At 50.1% G+C, this 15,172-nt stretch overlaps 1 protein-coding gene across 1 annotated transcript in view; it reads right to left on the bottom strand.

Moving 5' to 3' along the window:
• Positions 1 to 15,172, bottom strand: part of C3H1orf94 (chromosome 3 C1orf94 homolog) — a 45,407-nt gene that overhangs the window by 12,706 nt on the left and 17,529 nt on the right. The window contains exons 2-4 of the mRNA XM_048434364.3: positions 10,315 to 11,003; positions 6,279 to 6,539; positions 4,951 to 5,129 (exon numbers count right to left, since the gene is read on the bottom strand). Of these exons, the coding sequence (XP_048290321.1) occupies positions 4,951 to 5,129; positions 6,279 to 6,539; positions 10,315 to 11,003 (1,129 nt within the window). The remainder of the gene's footprint in view (positions 1 to 4,950; positions 5,130 to 6,278; positions 6,540 to 10,314; positions 11,004 to 15,172) is intronic.

The raw sequence follows: 15,172 nt of genomic DNA, 5'->3' as shown, positions 1-15,172 counted from the left end.
TTATTTATTTTGTACACAATATTTTGCCTGCATGTCTGCCTGCAGGCCAGAAGAGGGCACCAGATCTCGTTACAGATGGGTTGAGAGCCACCATGTGGTTGCTGGGAATTGAACTCAGGACCTCTGGAAGAACAACCAGTGTTCTTAACTGCTGAGTCATCTCTCCAGCTCGAGAAAGCTATTCTTCAGAGGTGTGTGGGACCAGGCCTGTGAAGCCTGTAGGAAGCCTGTAGGAACGGCCACATTCTCATTGTCGGATCTGCATACATAGGTGTGGAGACCAGAGGTGAACCTCCTGTGTCATGTCTCTGTGGCTGCCCACCTTGTTTGTTTGTTTTTGCTTTTTAAAGATAGAGTCTCTCGCTGACCTGAGGCTTACCAAGTAGACTATGTGGGCCACTGGGAAGTCCCAAAGATCCCCACCTCCGCCTCCCCAGTACTAGGACGGCAACTCTGTCTCACCATATCCAGCTTTATTTGAATCCGGGTGGATCAAACCCAGGTCCTCAAGTTTGCAAGGCGAGCACTTTAAGAACCAAGCTGTCTCCTCAGCCACCATGGGCCTGTTCTACTTTACCCTAAGCCAGTTCTACCTTTCACCTAAGATGCGAGGTGTCCTATACATCTGGGCCCCAGTATTGAAAAAGCCATGTTCAAGTATACGTGCATGTGTAGGGGCAGGGGCTAGGGTCTAGGCAGCTGTGATTCTGTGTACAGATGTGCAACAATGGCCCCGTGTGTGCTCATTAGGGTTTCTGCCAGCGGCCTGTGTGTATCTTTTGCCCGTGGTGATGGTAAGGAGGAAGATAAATAAAGGAACGCCAACAAAAAGCTGAGAAAGCACCTGGGCACATAGTAAGGGCTCTGTAAATGTTAAGTCTGTCCGTCATCCCCCCACTGGCCCCTCCCTCTAGGAGCTCTAGCCGCTTAGCCCAAGGGTGGAGCCTGGGATATCCACGTGTTCAAACAGATACAAAACTCACAGACCTAGCAGAAATGTTACAGAGGGTGGGCCACCCGTGACTGCTCCAACTGAGCCAACCCATGATGGCTCCAACTGATTACCCAGTTGTTACCTACATCACAAGGGTGCCCAACCCTAGCCCTGCATGTTCCCACATGGGGACCAGGAGAGCTATGAAGGCAGCCTAACATAAAATTGTAAGCTTACTTAAAACATCATTGTAAGATTGTTTTGCAACTATTTTATAACTTGACAGGTTGATTCTAGGGCATGGACATCACAGATGACAAAGACCTGTCAAAATGCCATGTAAAGTAAGCATGTTTGCTCTTGCAACCCAAGGGCCATGGGTTGTACATGCCTAGATTTAACGTGTTGCTGGAGGCAACTCATCGCCATCCCGTGTGGCCGAGAGACACTAAACATCTGGACACATCGCACCTAGCATGATGCTCAAAGTCAGTGCACCTCTCAGTCTGGGACCTCTTTCCAGAGCATTCTTTATCCCAAAGTGTTACTTCTGCTCTGGGCTTGGTTTGGGTCAATCACCAAAATGGCAGTGGTGGACACCATGCTCCTGATGATACCCCTTAGGTCCTCATGAAGGGCCCCAGGATCTCTGATGTGAAGTTACCTCAAAAGCCTCCCAGCTCCTCTTGTTCCAGGTTCCAGGTCTCTGAGACTCGCACTTCCCATCAGAGAGCCCTGCCCTTCCTCCGTCACTAGGCAGTGACACTTGAGACCTTCCTGTCTTGGCCCCTCCAGCTTCCACCAGTCCCAGCCCGAAGTCAGTCCCTCCCCCACCTCATGACCTAGTGCCTGAAGTTCTGCAACTACTTCAGCCTCACTCACCACCCATCACAACCTCGCCCAGTCCCTCCCACCCCACCCTAGAATGAAAGTAGTCAGAAAAGTCTTCCCAAAAGAATGACCTTGCTCATTCCAGGCTGCAGGCCTCTGGTCAGGCTGTTCAGGGCGCCTCGACTGCCGTTTCCTTTGAACTCCACTAACACGCTTAACTGTCACTTCTTCCAGGACTGCCAACACCAGACAGCCATCCACCAACACCACCTGTTCTGTACTAGGCCACGCTGGGGCCACCGGAGGGCATACAGCTGGCCAGCCCTGCCCCCTCCTTGTAAAAGACGTTGCCTCATTCATTAGTATGAGAAAGACTGCCTGACTCTAGGGATGTCTGCGGTTATTAGAATTGCAGCTTTGTAAAATCGTGAGCAAGTAAGGGCGAATAAGCGTTGACTCCTCTTCGCTTGAGGCCATGGCCTTTCCCCACATGGCTTCCTGTCTTCATCTGAAGATGCTCATGCTTCTCCGTGTTAGGGACCTTGTCTTCCTATCTCTGAGTCTCTCCACCACGGAACTCTGAGTAAATTGGATTTGGGGCCTCATCTTTATTCCTTAGGCCCTGTGTGGAACAGACCGTGATAGACTAGTCCCCTGTTCTCTCTGCCCCCTCAAGGTCTACTGAACTCCCTGACCCCCTATTCTTGGAGCTGAATATTAATGCAATGAACATCTGTGTCACCCTGGAGATTTTTAAGAGTTCTTCCCTATGCTTGGGCTCAATTAATCCTTACAACCAAATCAGTTTCTGCGGCTGCTGTAATTATGATAAGCCCGGCTCCCCTACAAACTGGGGCAGTTAAGGCACTTGCCCAAGGCCACACAATGAAGATGCTGCAGAGCCCTCTCACCCATCTTCTGGTTTCCAGATTTGCCTTCTCTCTACTCTATCAGGCCTCCTGATCAGTTGTCTCAAAACGAGCACGAGGCGATTCTGAGACACCATGAGAAGGCAGAGATGCTGTCTTTAGCCACCACATAGGAGGGTCAGTTCCTTCACTGCCATCTTTGGTTGAGCCCATTCACTGCCTGAACTGTCTCACAAAATCTAGTAGGTCCTCCTAGCTAGGCCAGGGCATTACTTCTTTGCAGAAGTGGATGGATGGATGGGTGGGTGGGTGGGTGAATGGGTGGATGAATGGGCAGATGGGTGGATGGATAGATGGGTGGGTGGGTAGGTGGGTGGATGGATGAATAAGTATATGGATGGATGGATGGATGGATGGATGGATGGATGGATGGATGAATAGGTGGGTGGATGGATGGATGGGCGGATGGATGGATGGATGAATAGGTGGATGGATGGATGGATGGATGGATGGATGGATGGATGGATGGGTGGGTAAGGATAAATAAGTAGAGGAATAGTATGTAAATGAATGGAGGGGAAAATGGATGAGCAGTCAAGTGGATGGAGAGATGGATACATAAAGCAGAAAGGCCAGAATAAGCAGCAGTTAGAGAATGTTTCAGAATCTCCCTGGGGATACAGCTGTCTGAGACACTAAACTGAGCTGAACTTTCAGTGTGTGTTACAGAAAAATATACCATGTGATCGACAAGAAAGTATTCTCTACTTATTTGCCATCCAGAGCCACTGACTCAGTTTCTCTCCTTCTGTAGGAAAGTCACAGTCAGCCCTACAATATGAACGCCAGTGTCTCTAAAGACACAGGACGGATTTGATGCTCAGAAAAATATATCGAAACTTTACTCTCTCAAAAAGCCAAGCAGTGGAGCACAGCAGCGCAGCCTGACACCCTGCTCGGTACATGCATTCAGCGAGAGTGACTTCCCACCGTGGGAAAGCATGCATGCCATTGTCTCCTGTTTGGAGGTCGAGTGTATCCCCCTGGCCTTTGATTTGCTCCTGAACTTACACTGGACTCCAAGTCTCTTCACCTCTGAGTGCCCTCACCCGGTGCAGTGCTCAACCTAAAGTAACCACAGAGCAGAAGTCTTTAAGATTACTCAAGAAAACTGAATGAATAAATAAATAAGACTGAGTCGGCCAATGCGTAGGTGAATAAATGAATGGGGATTAGCCAAGCCCCAGATTGCAAGGGGCTGAGAACGCCAGTGAAGGAAGCCATGAATGAATGCCCCAGAGGCCTCTCTCGAGCCTGTGTGAGGATGTTGCTACTAATGTGAGGAGGATGCCCTGCAGTTGCCCCTGGATGATCTCCACCTCGTCCTGAACTGCAAGGTGTTCTACCTGTAGAGGGAGGGAGAAGCGCGGACTCATGCTTCCTGAAAAGGTTGAAAACGAAACAGAGACAGGTTCTTTGCAAAGCTCTTTAAGAGGGAGATGAAGGGGTGTCAGCTCAGGGAGCCCCTGGAGTAGAGAGGCTCTCAACCGACCTAAGAAGTCTAAGCCATCACATACACATTCTTGCTCTGGTATGTACAAAGAAAAGGCACTAGCTCCAGGTAGAAGGTATGTGATGGAAGACAAGTGTGACCCCAATTTCTTCTCCAGGCCCCCTTTCCAGACATGGCCAGGTCAGCAAATGGCCAAAGCCCTGGATTGGCAGGGCTGAGCCCCTGTGGAGAAGAGCCAGGGATGGGAGCTGAAGCTGGGAAAATCTTTGATGCTGAGCGCCTCTCCTGAAAACACGGAGCACTACCTAAGGGGACTGTTAAGTTATTGGATCGGACACAGGCTTAAACTAGAGTGGACATTTATTTGATTCTTTCTTCCTTCTACCAAGTGGGCCACGGCTCTTAAGGGATATTAAGTTAAATGGACAAAATGAAGAAACTACATTTTCCCTGCATAAATAAGCTCCGTGAGTAAAATTTCAAACCCGGCTACAAGTTCTTCACTCTCCCTTTGTGTGGCACTTCTAACTCCCATTCAGACAGGGTCCCTAGATCATGTGTACATATATGGTATGCATATGCGTGAGCATATAAGTGTGTGTGTGTGTGTGTGTGTGTGTGCATGAGTGTGCGTGCCAAGTGGTGAGTCGGTGCAGTTACAATGGAAATAGCAGCAGAGCTTCACAGCCTGACGGTGTCTACTCTCGTTCTCAAGTGGCCTCTGGTTAGGGATGGCATCAGAGGGGAGTCCCAAGGCCCTTGGCACAGCAGGCTCCTTTGCGAAGCCAGAGCCACCTGCTTACCTGATACTGCGGGAAAGTGGAGTGGCTGGAGAACACTGGTGGAGGTGGACAGTTCAGATTGAGCCAGAGAGGCTGGTTCAGGGTGGTCGAGGTCAAGGCGGCGGTGAAGCGTGGGGCAAACACATTACCGGCATACTTAATGTTCTTGTCAGGTACTGGTGCCAGTGTCGGTGGGTTAACTGCAAGTCACAGCGGGGGGGGGCAGCTCAGTGCTTGCAGCAGGGGGAGGCTGCACGGTAGCTACCCAGGGATGCAAACTCTCGGTGTCACATCCTTTAAGGGCTAGGAGGGTCTGTCCAAGTCCAGGAGCTTTCTAGCTCCGGGAAACCATCATTAGTGCACCGCTTGCTCGTTTGGAAGGAATGGCTTCTCTATCACTCACTGGTAAATGAGGCTGGTGAGCAAGGGATGCAATAAATCACGTGGCTAAGGTTGGGTTTCACCTGCTTGCAAAACCAAATTCTAGCTTTATGCAAACAAGTGCAAAGCTGTTGCAAAGGGTCTCCCTCTAATGATTAAACCTACCCCAACCAGAGCTGGATACTGAGTGATGCTAGAAACTCTGTACAGGTTGTTGTTCCTATATGGGAATAGTTTCCTAAATGTTTTAAATATGAATCTTTATTTTTCTTTATGTGCATGTGTGTGTAAAGAGGGCAGGTGTTAAAACTCCTGAAGCCTGTAAACCACCCATAGTGGGTGCTGGGGACTGAAATCCGGTCGTTTGGAAGAGCAGTCAGCTCCCTTAACCACTGAGCCATCTCTCTAGCTCTCAATGTTCTCCTGAGTATTCAGAAACATGAGATAGTTCAGTGTGGGCTAACTTAACACTGAGTTCTAAAGCATGAGGTTATGTTTAATTATTTGTTATTCTTTTCGACAGAGACATCCATGGACAACGGAACCAGAAACACGTCCCTCCGCAGCATCCTTTTGTGTTAATCTGTTTGTGTTTGGAAAGGGGTTTTGACTTCATGACCGAAGCAGCCGTCATGAGGTAAAGGGGAGGAAGACACCCTGGGTAATCTTAACATGGAAAGACTACAAAGTACGGGTTTCTCTGTGGCCTGGACACACTGAGAAGCTGTAATAAATCTCAGGTTGGGACTGTGGACAACATCAGTTATTGTTTGTGCCCGTGAGATCTCTGAAAACCAATTACACTCCTCTAGCAATTGGATTCCCTTAGGGGATGCTGGGAGAAAATCATTTCCTCCATTTTACAGAGTTAAAAATCCTGACACCCAAGATTGCCCATGGACAGAATGAGGTAGCCTGCCTGGACTTATGATGGTTTCTGGGTACTCACCCAGGGAAGGTCCACTTACACTTCAGATCCAGCCCATCCATATCCACTTTGCCTCGAAGCCTCAGCTGCCCACTGGGGTTCTTGGCAGCCCCAAAGAACTCGTAAAGCAGGTTCTTCTCAGCCGGCCACACAGGCTTCTTGGTTGGCAGGGTCATGGAGATGGTGCCCATTGAGTCGCTGTGACCCTCCTCACCACAACTGTCCTTCCGGTTCTGGGGCCATTGACTGAGAAAGAGGCTCTCTCGACCTTTGGTCAGCTCTTTGGTGCCAGGGGTTCGTTCTACAGAGAGAGGGAAACCGAGTCAAAGCCTCTGGGAAGCAAATATGTCTTGTAGATTAATTTCTTGCAGCCCATATCTCATACTGAGGTCCAGGGACTGTGTGTATCTCTGTCAGGTTCAACCCCAGGTTCATGCTGAAGTCTGCTCTGGTTGCTGCCCATTCTGACCTCCCTGTCTTAGACAGGCACTCTTGAGTCACCTGTCTCCTCATCCATCTGCCCATTGATCCATTCACCCACATATTCATCCATCCATCCATCCATCCATCTATCCATCCATCCATCCATCCATCCATCCATCCATCCATCCATCCATCTATCCATCTAACCATTTGTCCACCCATCCATCCGTCTGTCTATTTACCCATCCATCCATCCATCTTCCCTGTCACTCACCAGTCCATTCATCTGTCCATTGATTTATTCAGCCAGTCACTTACCCATTTATTCATTCATCTGTTCGTCTGCCTATCTGTCCATCCATCATCTATCCACCTAGCATCTATCTATCCAGTTGTCTATCCATTCATCTATCCATCTACACATGTCTTTTTCTTTCCTTTTCTTTTCTTTTTCTTTCTTAGACAGGGCCTCATTGTGTAGCCCTGGTTGACCTCAAACTCTCTATGTAGACCAGGGCCTTAAGGTCCCAGCAATCTACTTGTCTCTGCCTCTTGAGTGCTGAGACTAAAAATATGTACCACTATGCCTGCCATTAATTTTCATTCTTCCCTTCCTCCCTCCCTTCTTTTCTTCCTTCTCCTACCATGCCCCCCTTCCTTCTTTCTATCTGTAGGGCCAGGCTAAGGACATGAGGTAGCTTGGACGTGGTTTAGCAATGAGGGAACACGTGGCCTAGGTAAAGAGATGCACATCCCTACAGGACACACAGTGGAGCCATGCTGCTTAGGCCCTCATCATGAACTTCACCCCTGCTGTGATTCTCACAGGCAATTCAGCTCTCCCATCAGCACCAGGCCTTGCCCTGAGTACTGGGGACAAAGTGATGAGTCAGAGCCAGGCTGCCCTGCAGAAGCTCACACAAGGAAGAGGGAGATGTGCCCAAAAATAGCTCTAGGACAAGGCAGATGGGCACCATGAGGTGACAAAGAGACAAAATGGGAGAGGACACAATGACTGGGATCTCGTCTGTCTAAGAAGATCCTTCAAGCAGGAAGGAAAGAAGGTTTAGTAAGATTCTCATTCATGGTCAACAGGCATGCATTACAGGCCTGGGAAACCACAGACACATACCAGGAAACATGAAAGGGACAAAGAGCGTCATCATAAACGACTTTTACAGAAGGGACTCAATGGGTGCCAGACTCAGGTCTCACTGCAAATATACCGAGCACCCATCCCCTGCAGAAGGACACTGTGACACCTCCACGGAGCTCTCATCCACATTTCCCTCCATGTTATCATGAATGGAGTGTGTGTGTGTAACAGTGGATGCAAAACATTCTAAGTAAGAATTGCATTCTTCCTGAAAACACACAGAATTTCTTGTCATCATTCCCTAAACAAGAGGCTGTAATCACCGTTTATACAGCATTTACATTGGATTAGGCAGCATCAGTAATCTACAGATGGCTTACAATGTGTAGGAGGGGATGCGGAGGTTGTATGCCATTATGTATAAGGCTCTTGAGCATCTATGGGCTGAATATTTGAGGGGTTCCTGGGACCAAGAACTAGAGAGACTGCTTTATAAATGTGTATACACATAAATTATGTGTGTGTGTGTGTGTGTGTGTGTGTGTGTGTATTCACATGTGGACATCATTATTATTAAGGCATTTCTCTGTTAGAAGCAGAAAGTGGGTTTTGCCCTCTGCCCTTCACTCTTTCCTCAGACCGACTGTCTCTGAAAGCCTCCACAGAGCGTGGCTAAGAAGCCCATGATGGCTCTGTGCTGCTCTGAACAGCCTGTGGGCACCTGGGAACTCTGGTACCAACTGGATCTGAGGCCCTGTGCTTCAGTCATTACCTATGGCTAGACGTGATCCCACCGTATCAAGGACCCCTGAAACCCAGCCCATCGGCCCCTGAGAGTCTCTGCATGGACCTGGACCTTACCTTCCCAGCAAAGGGAAGCCCTGCTCTAGCTAAGACCAATTTAGAAGTCTAGGACAATTTTAGCAGAACATGTCCCCAGAGTCTCCTCCAGGAGTTCCTCTGGATGCTGAGTTTAGCCCCCAGCTAGAATGCTGAAATAATATACTCACTAATAATAGCCACCACCACCCCAGAGACTGGTATATTTGCAGCTTCTCACACATCTACAGTCAGCCCCTTGAACATCTGTAAGACCCCGCTGACATCTGGGTTCTCTCTCTCTCTCTCTCTCTCACACACACACACACACATACACACACACACACACACACACACACACACCTATCTTACCCTCTGCCTCCTAACTATACAGACACACACATGACAAACACACTCACCCCGATATACAGACAGGCACCCTCAGATGGGCCACTCCTGTGCTTTCCCTAACGAATGCTCTCACCCTGCACGAAGCTCCCTCTGGCAACCTTCCCCATGGGTTTGTGCAAAGGGCTCTTATGAGTGTGGGGAGGAGAGACAGACAAGATACCCATCACCTGGCGCCCCTCTCAGCAAGGAACATGAAGGATCCCCTCTAGAATGAGAGGTATTTCCCTCCCTCCCGGGGTGGGGGTGGGGGTCCAAGCCTCTCATACCCACGGCCATCATCCCAAAGCCTGTGACTCCTTCAGGCCTGCTGGGCACTGAGTCCAGTTGCTCATCTCAGCTCTGATTTCCTGGGGTCCCACAAGTGCTCCAGAATGTAGAATACTCTGGAAGGTCACCTTGTTCTTGGATCTCAGAGAAGTGGATTTGGGCAGGCACTGTCAGGTAGCCATCACACTTCAGCCTGGGGGGTGACCTTTCTTTTGGCTGTCATGAGTAGAATCTATTCTCCTAGTAACTGGGGACTGTGGGCAAATGGCTCTGTCATTCAGTCTGAACATACACAATGCAGAAACTCAGGGAAGAGTAGGGAGCACTGCAAGGGGGTTGAGTTTTCTGGGAGGACTGTGGAGTCCCCGTTCAGGGGTTGAAAACACATGTAGCTAAGCCTTTAGAGAACAAATTAGGACCAACAGTTTGAACTGTGTCTGGATACCTTAAGCCCTAGAGAGAGTGGACCAGTCCTGATGAGCAGGGTGGGTGCCTCCATTAGAAGTCAAATACCCTCAGCTGCCAATCAATTTTCTCTCCTAGCCTGGACCCCAGACTGAGATCTTTCCTTATAATGTAAATACTTCCTCCAGCATCTTCTGGGTACCTAGGAAAGTCAGAAATTACACCATTCCCAGGGCCCGGAAAGAGGCTAAGTTAGTGAGATTCTTGCCACAGCATCCTGAGAACTTGAGTTTGTGTTCCCAGCATCTATATAAAAAGCTACATGTGGTGATGTGTGACTGGAATCTTCGTCCTGGGGCGGCAGAGCCACGATCCCTGGAGCCCACTGGCCAGCTCCTCTAGATGAATTGGTAGGCTACCTATGAGGTGAGTGAAAGGCCCTACTAAGGAAATAAGATGGAGAGGCACAGGGGAGGTCACCTGACACCTCTGGCCTACACACACACACACACACACACACACACACACACAGGAGAGGGGAGGGTGCTGTGTTGTGTTGCTTTGCACCAAGATATAACGTGGCCTTCATCAGTTTTTTAGAGCAAGGCCCTCCTCCCTGGAAACCCCTCGCATCCCTGCTCCCAGGCCCACTCACCAATCCAGTGGTGGCCCTCAAGAGTGGGGTCAGTCTCGGTCTTGGAGCAGATCTTGGCAAACACTGGGAGCTGCCTTTTCGGAGAAGAGAACTCTGGGGGCTTGTCAGGGAGTGCAGGAGGGGGTGGGGGTGGCAGCAGCAGGAACGGGCCCAGCCCCATGGGCTCCCGGGGTCCAGAGCCATTGAACATGCTATTCTGCAGGAAATCTTTAATGACCTTGGTCTCTTCCAGCACCATCTTGTTGTCGGGAGCCTTGGACGTTTTGGTAGACTTCAGTGGGAACTGGGCCAGGAGCTTGCTGATCTCTGAATTAGAGGCACCCAGGCTATGGCTTTTGTCCTTAGTTCCCTTGACACTCTTGACCTTGGCGGCACGCAGGATGCCTGTGACTGTAGACATGGCCGAATCACAGTCCTGCCTGCTACTGATGATGGGAGTGGGCAGCTTCTGCTCCGGAAGCTTGTCACCAGCCATTAGAGAGGATCCCGGGTAGTCAGTGCTGTCTGCCTCCAGAGGAGGCACAAGGAAGCAGGGAGCCAGCTCCGGGGTCCCCTGGGAAGTGACGATAGGTGTTGCCAGCTCCCCAGGGCCCTCCTGGACCAAGATGAGATGTTCTTTGGTGAGGCTCAAGAACTCCTGCTCCACCAGCAGGGAGATCTCATCCTTGCCACTGCTCAGCTCCAGAGCTCTGCAAAAAGTTCAAAGACACAGTGGAGTTAGGCCTCTCATCAACGGGGTGGCTCGCCAGCAGGGCGCAGGCCTCCGGGGAAGAAGACAGGGTCACAACCTGTTCAAATTTGTTTCCTAAGGAGAAAAACCTGTTGCTTTCTCAAGAGGGAAACATGCATCAGGTGGACACAAAGCCAACATCACCTACTAGGCTATAATGTCGAAGACGCCTGTCCTATCCTCCTCAGCCCTGAGGCAACAAACAGCAGGGAGATAGTTCCCTGGGGAAATTTGCCCAGCAGCAAAGGGGCTGGCTGTGACTCAGCAGTTCAAAGCAAACGATCTAGAGCCTGAAGAAGTCTCCCCAGGAGTACAACACAGCTAGCCCCCTCTTGCAGGATAGTGGAGCGTGCGATAGGGCTCACACCAACCTCTGTCAACTTTAATCTGTGTGGCCCTGAGCAAGCATCTCAGATACTCCGGCATCCTTGTGTGAGTTCCAGGAGCCACGGAGGGGGCATTTGAACAGTGTAGACACTCTGTCACAAGGGTCACACACCTGTCAGCTATGTCCAGATAGCTCAGGCTCAGTCTGACCAGACCCTGAACTCTGGATTCCACAGTGTGACCATCTGGATATCTGTAGCTAGCCTCGCTGGCATGGCCTCTGCCAGGGCCATGGCCTCTGAATTGGAATGTTATTGTGGATGACAGCAGCACTTGGCTGGACCCTGAAGCAGTTCACAAGGCCCTTCCTGTCCTCCTGTGTCCCTGTCCCTCGTCTCCATTACTGATCTAGACTCCAATAGCCTGATGACGCTTGATTAGCCAATGAATTCCTAGTTGCTGGTTACTGGTTCTCTTCAGGTGAGGGAGAAATTGGTAAGCCTGGCCTCTCAACTACCCACCAGCAATCTTGGCGAGGGGTGCACCTTCCTCCACTGCATTCCCAGGGGAGTCAGGTTCCCGCAGCTTAGAAGTACCTGCTATGCATACAGGAAGGGTTCCTGGGAGGGGTAGATCGAGTTGCCTATGCCTGGAACATTCTGGAAACTTGCTCAGCAGCCACTCAAGGTACACAAAGAGGAAAGATGGTTAAGAGACAGAGGCTAAAAAAAATGAACGGGATGCATGAGTGGGGCTCAGCTCCTGCAGCATCACTGTGGGCAAATCAAAGAGGGTCTGTCTTGACAATCCGCTATCCACCAAGAAGCCATGAAAAATACCCAAGACGGTGTTCATGGGATGTCCCTGCTTTCCTGGTAGTGCTGTTTGCTTATGAGAACACACGTGCACACACACACGCACACACACACACACACAGTGTGCAGCACACCTCGATACACAGAGATCTGCACAGAAACAGGCGGGCTCACAGTTGCCTCCAGAGTGGAGCAGAGCCTGTCCCTGATAGTCCACAGCCTGCTTTCCTTCCTCTCTTCTCAGTTTCTCTTTCCTTCCTACTCTTCTCTCGCTCTCCCCAGCCCTCTCGAATATTCCCATCCCTTTCCCTCCTTCTCATGTCTAGACTTAGGGCTATAAATAGGCCCTACTCTCACTGCTGTGCCCCAGGAACAATCAGAGTAAAGAGGATGCCCCCAAGTTTCAGTTCCTCCTCCTCCTCCTTTCAAGGAATCAGGTGAGTCTCAAGTCCTAGGGATCAGTCCCTTGAAGGACTGGTTTTTGCTTTCCCTTCCCTGCCTCCACTGCCTTGCAAAGCCAGCTGTATGCCAATAGCTCTTCTGAATTCGCCTCACCCCAATGATGCTTATTTCTTAACACTGTGAACATGGCATTGTGGTCACACTTAAATAACAAACAAAAAGCATCCCTTATCTCTCAGAGCTACATGTTAAATATGTACAGATCAACGATGTCTGGGGCTTCCTTTAAAACTAAGCCAGCTGAGGGAGGGAGGGAGAGAGGGAGAGAGAGAGAGGGTACAACACACAAGATCCTTCACAGGCCGCACGTGTCAATCATGGGGAAAGCTGGAAGCAGACACCTGGGGCCATCGCGCTAGTCAGTCTACTGGTGTCTATATTTGGTTTCTGGGTTACACACACACACACACGAGTCACCACTGAATTTTCAAAATTGCAAAGTGGCAGGAAAGCGGCTTCTTTTCCCCCCAGTGTCTCTCTGTGTGTTTGTGTATGTGAGTATGTATGAGCTGTGCATGTGTGTGTGTGTGTGTGGGGGGGGGGGTTAATGTGTGAAGTCAGAGGTCAAGTTCAGTTATCTTCCCCAGGAATACTGTTCACAGGGCCCCTTACTGGCCTCGAGTTCATCACCCAGTTGACCAGTAAGCCCCAGTGATCCTCCAGTCTCTATCTCCCCAGGGTGGGGATTACAAGCACATAGGTCACACCTGCCGCTTTCGTGTGGGTTCTAGGAACTGAATTTCGGTGCTCACACTTCAAAGCAAGTACTTGCATGACTAAGCCATCCCCTCAGTCCTCCACAGAAACACCTTCTAAAAGGTGTTTGAGGCCCTGGTATCAAAAACACTCCAGGCACAGTCCCTACTTGATGCCCAACTGGTACCTCCTCCAAACCCCGTCATTCCCAACCTGGAAAGCAGGTGGTGGACAAGGACCAGTGGATGCTGAGTGGGAATTCTGTGTTGTTAGTTCCCGTGTAAGCCTTGTCTTCCCCCTGGCATAGGTCAAGTAAGGCCACGCCCTCTTCTCCGGGTTAGACTCTGACGATAGCATGAAGTAGGTAAGTTAGCCACCGACGTAGCACAAGCCTGCTACACAGCAAGCCAGCCGGTCACTCTGTAAAGCCTGCCATCACCACCGGACTGTGGGCACCTGGATCAGTTCTATCCCGGCTCGTCCAGCTCGTTCCCCTCTGGATACTCAGCCAAGGTCGATGGGGTTTGTTAAAAAATTAGAAGTAGCCGGGCGGTGGTGGCGCACACCTTTAATCCCAGCATTTGGGAGGCAGAAGCAGGCGGATCTCTGTGAGTTCAAGGCCAGCCTGGTCTACAGAGCGAGTTTCAGGACAGGCTCCAAAGCTACACAGAGACAGCCTGTCTTGAAAAACTAAAAAAGGAACAAACAAAGAAAAAAAAGAAACAAAAAGAAAGTTAGAAGTAAACACTGTACCTAAAATACCTAAAATAGAGAAGCCCACTCTGGCTATGAGCTCTCCTGGTATCACCCACAAAGGTTACTCGAGGGAGGCATCATTTATTATGAATCTACCAATAGCCAGCAGGGAGGCCACGTATAGGCAATCATGCACACACTTGGCCCCTTCCACATCCCTACTTCACAGACAGGAACAGTTTCCCTTCCAAAGATGGGGGACCTTGTCACCATGGTAGGGAGGAGGCTGATGTGGAGGAGCACAGCTGGTCCACTTCCTGTACTCACCCCTCCAGCCTTAGCCAGCTTTCTTTCTGGAGAGTTCCTCCATCAAAGTCCCACCGCATTTGTTCCCCAGTCTGAATGCAATCAGGGATGTTGTCACTTTCATCCCCTAATGCCAGTCCTTGGAGGATCAGCACCGTGATCCTTGAGCCTGTCATCTGTGACGTTAGCCATCCCTGACAGCCACATGTCGGCTGTGTGTCTGATGAGCGTGTCCTCTGAGTCTTCCACCAGTTCACAGGTAGAAATGTCGAACTGGGGAAGACTCCAGGGCAAGGCCATGGGGACACTGTCAAAGACCCTGCATCCAGCATGACAGTAATCCGGGATCAACATGTGGGGGAAATAAAGCAATCTGATATCAGCCAATCTCCACGCCTCCGTGAGAACCTTTATCAAACACTCCACAGTGATCAAGATTTGTCACGTATCCTGAAATTCTTAATCCTCTGTCTTCCCCGCCTCCTTAGCCCCCTCTATCCCCCAAGAAAATAAGATCGGCTCATTCTTGTTTGTTTTAGAAAACTTCATGGCCACAGAGGAGGGACATTCTCAGAACTCAGATCAAGCAATTCCCTTGCTTAAAACCACCTTGTGGATTCTCATTACTCACAGGATAAATTCCAAACCCCTTGATGATCCCCGGGACACGACGCAAATTGGCCCCACCTCCCGCTCCTTCCACCACGCTGATCTGTTATCTCTTCCTTGAAATGCCAAGCTCATTCCTGTGGCAAAGGGCCCTTGCATTTCCCGTGGAATGAATGCTCCGGGCACCCCCTGGATTGCTCCTTACCTGGCTCCTCTG

The sequence above is a fragment of the Myodes glareolus genome, chromosome 3 (genome assembly GCF_982192425.1).
Source record: "Myodes glareolus chromosome 3, mMyoGla1.1, whole genome shotgun sequence".
Taxonomy (NCBI): Eukaryota; Metazoa; Chordata; class Mammalia; order Rodentia; family Cricetidae; genus Myodes; species Myodes glareolus.
This window is presented reverse-complemented; position numbering and strand designations above follow the sequence as displayed.